We start from the raw sequence: 7,107 nt of genomic DNA, 5'->3' as shown, positions 1-7,107 counted from the left end.
CCGCCAATAGGTGAGGCTAAGACGACAGCGACCAGTGTTATGACAGAGCGAGTGAGCAACAGAGGAGTAGTCGAATAGAGCTGTAGATAGAGGCAAAGAGCGACCTGGGGGCTGAGGCGTTGTTTTGAAATAATGGAAATAAAAAGAATTATGTATATATATATATATGTGTGTGTGTGTGTGTGTGTGTGTGTGTGTGTGTGTATATATATATATATATATATATATATGTATATATGTATATATATATATATGTATATATGTATATATATATGTATATGTATATATACATATATACATATATATATATATACATATATACATATATATATATATATATATATATATACACACACACACACACACACACACACACACACACACATATATATATATATACATAATTCTTTTTATTTCCATTATTTCAAAACAACGCCTCAGCCCCCAGGTCGCTCTTTGCCTCTATCTACAGCTCTATTCGACTACTCCTCTGTTGCTCACTCGCTCTGTCATAACACTGGTCGCTGTCGTCTTAGCCTCACCTATTGGCGGTCGTAGTTCGTTCCATCCTACTCTTGTTCTCACAATATGTTAATCTCACAATCTCAGGTTCGTAGTTCCTAATTAACAAGATTTGCACTACAAGATGTTCTGGAAGGTAGTGGTCGTGCTAGTGGTAGTGGTTGAGGATCGACTTGTAGTGGAGGCCGATATAGCAAGAGGGGGGATCGTGAATATCATGGTCACCAGCCGCCATGACCACGGCCTTGGGACCAGTAGGTCCCAAATGTGATCAAGCTTCTGCGAAGAGAGAGTGGAAGTATACTGGACTAGAAGGTTTAGGGCCTCGTTTTGGCCGAGGGGCGAATAAGGTTGGCCCATGGCGAGATTCCTGATGTGGCCATGGACAGATGAAAAGGAATCTCCTTCGACGCATTGGTTGGAGGATCGACCGGCGCATCCCCAAAAGCCAGCGGTTAGGAGGCAGAGGCGGAGAGGTTTTCCATAAACCTCACGCGAGAAAAAGAGGAAGACGAAGACATGGAAAAGACAGAGAAGAAAACAAGAAATGGAGAAAGGAGCTTACCAGAAGAGTTTGGGGAATTGACACCGGAGAGAAAGGGGCAATGTGGGAGCAGACGACGGCGGTGGAGAAACAGCGAAGTGACTGAAGTGGAGGGAACTGGACTGCAGAAGAAGAAGGTAAAAGAAGAAGAAGCAAAGTAGGTGAGCCTTTTATAGAGACGGAAGATAAATGAGATGAGGACGTGTGGCTTTAATTGGAAGGACGAACTAGTGATGCGATGGTTGATGGAACGGTTAGCTTACGTCAGAATGAGAAGACATTTAATGCCTATACAACGGTTCAGAAAAGGTAATGATGAGGGCGGGAATCGCGAAGAAGATTGAGGATCGAAAAAGGCAAAAAACGGATAGTTTCGCGCATACAAGATATGTGGGCATGGGTCGACCTATGGAGACGAGCCCTATCGAAGTGACAGGTAAGACTTTGGAGGTCGAACCTGGTAAATCCCTTAAAAAAGGAAAGATCAAGCAAAAACCAGCCCAGTCCGAGGAACTTTTTTAGTCTGAGGAACTGAAAAGGATTTCATGTGATAAGTCGGACCTAGTGCAATTCAGTGGTCGGATTGGGCTAATGGAAGCCTTGGTTGAGCCCTCAGACAGAGAGTCTGAGTGACTGGAAGCATGGTTAAGGGGAGGGAGTCGAAAGGCTAAGTTGAACCTAACCTCGACGAACTAAGGCCTGAGGGGTCGACCTACCTCAAAGCTTGAAAGAGTCAAAAGGCTCTCAAAAAACCCTTAGGGGCTGGACGAGCGATTATGAGGATGAATCCACTTGGTAGCAAACACATGCAGAGATAAAAGAGGCAAAGCACGAGCAAAACAATGACGATTTTCCATTCATCGAAAGCCCGAAGGCTGGATAAGTATATTCAAAATAAAATAAAGGGGCCAATGGAGCACCCCTTCAGCAAAAGACAACAAAAGATGGGGCTATTTTAGGTTAATCCCCAAATCTACTTGGTCGGAGGAACGACCTCAGAAGAAACAGTCGGAGTCACCGGAGTAGGGGCAGATGCGTAGTCGCGAAACTCCTCCCAAAAGGCAGCAATGCCTGGCGGAGCACCATCAGGTGTATCGCGGTCTAGCATAGCCTCGATCTCGTCAAGAAACTCCACGTAGTTAGGGTCGGGAATCAGCTCCTCTAGGGAAACAAGGTCGTGAAGCAGTGGTTCCATCTCGACGGGTAGCGGTTCGAGGGGTACGATGACCTAATCACCCTCTTCCGGTTCAGGCGGAATGTTGATGGGCAACGAAGGGTCATGGCCTGGAAGAAGGTCACCAGATCTCAGGCGCTCTTTTCGGGCAGACATTCGAGCTCTAGCTGCGCGCTCAGCCAGCCGGAGGAAAGAACAACGGGGGGCCTAAGCGGAAACTCTACGCTTGCGTCCCATGGCTTTAGAAGGTAAGTTTGAAATGAAGGTGGATGAGCAAAAATGGAAGCAACAATGGTATTTATAGGGGAAGGATTTGTTTGGAGAATAGCACCAGACAGTCGCACTCGAGTAGGTATAATAAAACTGATGTGGCAGTGTCAGAAACTCGCTGATCGACAAAAGATAAAGATCAAAGGCATTAATTTAAATGCGTGAGACTTAATCGATGGGACCGTGAGAAGATAGTGTTAAAAGCTTAAGCTCGGACAAACACAAGCGTTAACCATTGCAAGAGAAACCCGGTCACAACTACTTTTCCGAGTCGTGCTTTGCGTAACTCGGGAAAGTGAGGGACTGAGGGAGGTAGTAAAAAACTTCCCTAAATAAAAGCGAGCTTGAGATGATGAACGCGTGCAGGAGATGGGTCGATGGCGGAGGACGAGCTAGCAGTACTTTACTAAGTCGTACTTCATGTAACTCGAGAAAGTAAGGGACTGGGGAGTGAAAACTTTCCTAGAGAAAGAGAAGCAAGGCATTTCGCCGAGCCGTGCTTCGTGTAGCTCAGAAAAATGAGGGACTAGATGATGGGGGATAGACTAATGCTCGATACCAAGAACTCGGTGTAGGAAGAAGAGACGATCGATGTAGAGGGAGAGAAGGCTCGAAGGAAGATATGATGACACGGTGAATGTCGGTCGATGATCGGTCGGTCGGTTGAGGGGTCATTGAGATTTGACATAATTATTGAAATAGCTAATTACCATGGAGGAAAGGTCGGGCCAAGAAAGTAAGAAGGAGATGAATCGGACCGAACCGACCTAGAAGGGGCCGAAGCCAGAAAGGCGGCGCAAGAAGGGCGGTGTAAGACATGCAGTTATGAAGGTTTCCTAAATAATTTGGTGGTGGAATGCGGGAGATACGAAAGGAAGGTCGAGATAGATTAAGAAAGTGCCTAATTGTAATAAGGAAAGAGTTCTTAAAGTAGTTTAGAAGTTTCCTAAGGGAGAAATCCCTCCTAGCTTGTATGAATAGGGGTTCTAGGCCTCGAGAGAGGCATAAGCAATTCATTGTACTCAAAGGCAATTCGTAATACAAAGAGAGCTGGAAAGTTACTCTAGTTTTCCGATTGTGTTAAGTCGATTTTCCGGTGGTGTTGGCCTGCCGGCTGCCGTTCGACCATTCTATGGGAGATAAAACTAAGACTACTAAAAATGCTAATTGTTCTTTTTGTTTTTTTTCAAGTTCAGGAATGAATTTGGAGCTTATTCAAGTTCGGTGACTTAATTGCTCACCCATAATAGTTCAGTGGTCTATTTGTACCTTTTTTCCAAAATAAAATTAAGCAAAACGGAAGGTTTTTAACCGTAATCCACACAATAACTATTGGAACAGAATTGCGGTGGCCCCACACATTACGAATGTGCGATGGGTATCGTGCAAGCAATTAGGCCATCCCCAATAGTTAATGGGATTTTGAAACAGTAAACTGCCTTTTTACAAATGGGAAGGAAGGGATTTTAACTGTTTTTTTCTCCTGCAACATATTGGATTTTGGCAGAGGTGGTGGGTCCCACTGGGTAGAAGCTCACTGTGCCTCACGTCTTCACCCTCATTTTCAGTTTTTATAATTTTTTTTTCAGTTTTGTTGTTTTATTTTCTTTTTTTATTTTAGTTTTTCCTCCACCCTCATTTTCTCTTTCTTAATCACACTTACAAAAACTTCTCAAAATTCACACCCAAGTTTAACTATTGGGGAAAGCCTTATGAAAGGAGGCAAAACATAAAATCAAAAGGAGGGAAAGTCAGGAAATAAATAATTAAAAATTCAAAAGAGGCAAACCCTATAGAAAGAAAAGAAAATGTATTAATCTGTCTGTTCATTTGGTTGCTCTCCTTCTCCATGAAATAGGAAATGGAAGTCGAAGAAGAGAAAGAGATCGAAGCCGTGCTGGAGAAAATCTGGGATTTGCACGATAAGCTCAGCGACGCCATCCATTCCATCACCCGAGCTCACTTCTTGAGCTCCATCAACAAGCCTCGCAAGCCCGACGATTTGTACTTCCACCACCGCTCTAAGAAGCCAACGGGATCCGACTCCGACCAGAACGCCGGATGGAAGAACGATAAGCCGTCCGGCTTCGTTTTCGTGAAGGAGTTTAGACTTGATGAGGAAGATGACTCGGCGGCGGTTCATGAAGCTAAGAGCCTCAATGCCATCCGAATCGCCCTCGAAAACCTCGAGGACCAGCTTGAATTCTTCCATGTAAGTCCCCGATTATGCATCTTTTGATTGCTCGTACCTTTCAGCGACTTATATTTTTAGATTTTTCGCTTAATGTTCGGAAATTTGATATTTGCGTTGGCACGCTTAGCCTAAATGTGCTTCTGCACAATTTCAATTTCAAAAAATTTCCACCGTATAGAAGATTGTTCTGATTATTATGGAGCAATATCCTGTAATTTGTGTTTTGGAGGATATAGAAGCAGAAATAGGATAGGAGGAACATAGACCTGTATTGTTTGAATCTTGTTTACATAGACTTAAATCATTGGCGTTTTTCTTCTAATTTCATTGGAAAAACTGAATTTGTGTATAATTGAATCATGGGGTTTGTATATGGCAAGCTTATATTACTACTGATGTTACTCTATCAAGTACTTGTATTTATGTTAATTGAATGGAAACACTAGATTTTACAGTAATTTTGTATGTCTTTCAATAAGAAAGAATGGTGATATTGTTAACATATTGTTGGATTTATTGGATCTCCTTATGTTTTGGAGTAACAAAAAATTCTATGTATACATCTAGAAATCCCCAATTACCATAGTCCAACATAACCATTTACTTAGTATATATGCTACTATAATTATACGGTTAGTAGAATCAGTAAAGGAAAACACTGGCAGTATGAACTTGTTTTATTTCTGTAGTTGAGAGCTGGATAATCTTTTATGATATTTTTCACATGAAAATTAAGGAGTACAAAGCTCTGCTTCTACCTTGATAAAATGATTAAGATTGATGAACTTTATTATATTTCTTAGGATTTCCTTTGAGGTGCCAGAATGTAAGAATAGGCTTATTCTTCCAAATTGCAGAAGAATCTGTATATGCTGTATGCTATATAGCTTTATGTTCTGATTGATAAGTGTAAATTAACTACATTTGTTATTTAACTATAACTTGGGAGCTCCTTTTCAGCTACCATTTTGTTGAAATATGTTTCCCTATGAAGTTTATTTACTGTCTTTTGCAGACTGTGCAAACACAGCAGCGTGTAGAGACAGATGTTGCACTTGCTCGCTTGGAGCAAAGCCGTATTATACTTGCAATGAGATTGGCCTATCATAAGGGTCAAAATTATAAATTCATAGAAGAAGCTCAAGCCTTGGTTAGAGATGTTCGGGATGCCAGTCATTTTGTTTCACCTGCAAGCCATTTTGGTTCTGCACCACGGTCTCCTGGTGAGAATTCCATGGCACCAAAAGGGAATTCAAATATTCTTCCAAATGCCCTATTGTCTAGTTTTAAATTTGTGAAGAAGTCCCTTAGAGTGGATCATGTGGGTGGGATTCTGGGTAATGCTGCTCTGGTTGCATTTAGTATGCTAGCGTTAATGCATATGCAGCAAGCAGGTTGCAAGGAAAGACACTTTTTGGACTATCCACCAAGACGGGAAGATGCCCTCCACAACCAAACTCATACCAAAGTTTCACAATGCAAGGATTCATCATCTAGTGTTGTGAAGCAGTTGGATGTGTTGTCAGCCATGGGCTAGATTGAAAATTTAATGATGTAGCCATTCCTTTTGGCTGCCCTGCCTCGAAAATTTTGTAATTGGTAGGGGAGTGCCTGCATATGTGATTATTGTTAAAAGCTCGAGCATTCCAAGTCTAGCAAGCAAAACTTTTGTGTCCATTATTTGATCAAGAGGTGCATTTATGGTGTTATGTTTAGGTTTGTCCTGTAAAATATACATATATGTGAATGGACATTTAGTCTCTAAATTACATTTCTAGTGTAGGTTAAATCTTTAAAGTGACATTTTTAGTTCCTCATATATTGATTATTGATGAAAATTTTTGAAAATTTTAAATTTACATAATTTTTTTTTTGGGATCATTTGGAGGGGCACCCCCAAGAAATCATTTATGAATTAATATTCTCTTGGAAAAATAGCATAAAATGACAATTTTAGTGGTTATTTTGTGATACAAATATATATGGGGTCCACTTCTGATTTGGGTCGGGTCAAAGAGATTCGGGTTCTTCGTAGTTAGACGCAGAGATTGATATATAGTATGCACAAAATGGATAATGGGTGAATGAGAAATTGGTTCTCAAAATTGACCCATTTGAGTTGGAAAAATAAGGGGAAAAGCTTTAAGTAAGCCTTTGTCTCATATTGGTTTGGGAAATGGGTTTGCACCACTATTTATACAAGAGCCTTTATAAGATTTAGTTTTATACAAGAGTCTTTATAAGATTTAGTGAATTGTGTAGCATAGAGGTTCTCTTTCGCGCGCTCGACTCGTGTTACCCACCTTTCGTTTTTATGCTTATTATTATCGAAGAAATATTACTTTTGTAATAATATTTCATAACATATTCATCATATTCATCCTATTAATCTCTTTACATGAC

General features: G+C 41.0%; 1 protein-coding gene across 1 annotated transcript; it reads left to right on the top strand.

Moving 5' to 3' along the window:
- The first annotated feature begins 4,317 nt into the window (after positions 1-4,317).
- LOC116001753 (plastid division protein PDV1-like) lies at positions 4,318-6,542 on the top strand. Its single transcript, XM_031241689.1, has 2 exons — positions 4,318-4,722; positions 5,720-6,542. Exons 1-2 carry the CDS (start codon positions 4,372-4,374, stop codon positions 6,239-6,241), a joined length of 873 nt encoding a protein of 290 aa, XP_031097549.1. The 5' UTR covers positions 4,318-4,371; the 3' UTR covers positions 6,242-6,542.
- Positions 6,543-7,107: the final 565 nt, after the last annotated feature.

The sequence above is a fragment of the Ipomoea triloba genome, chromosome 13 (assembly GCF_003576645.1).
Source record: "Ipomoea triloba cultivar NCNSP0323 chromosome 13, ASM357664v1".
Lineage (NCBI taxonomy): Eukaryota > Viridiplantae > Streptophyta > Magnoliopsida > Solanales > Convolvulaceae > Ipomoea > Ipomoea triloba.
This window is presented reverse-complemented; position numbering and strand designations above follow the sequence as displayed.

Excerpts from the sequence above, each read along its gene's own strand:
- LOC116001753 (XM_031241689.1), top strand. The coding sequence starts at position 4,372 with ATGGAAGTCGAAGAAGAGAAAGAGATCGAAGCCGTGCTGGAGAAAATC. Across the intron at positions 4,723-5,719 it reads ACCAGCTTGAATTCTTCCAT|ACTGTGCAAACACAGCAGCG; the intron begins GTAAGTCCCCGA and ends TGTCTTTTGCAG.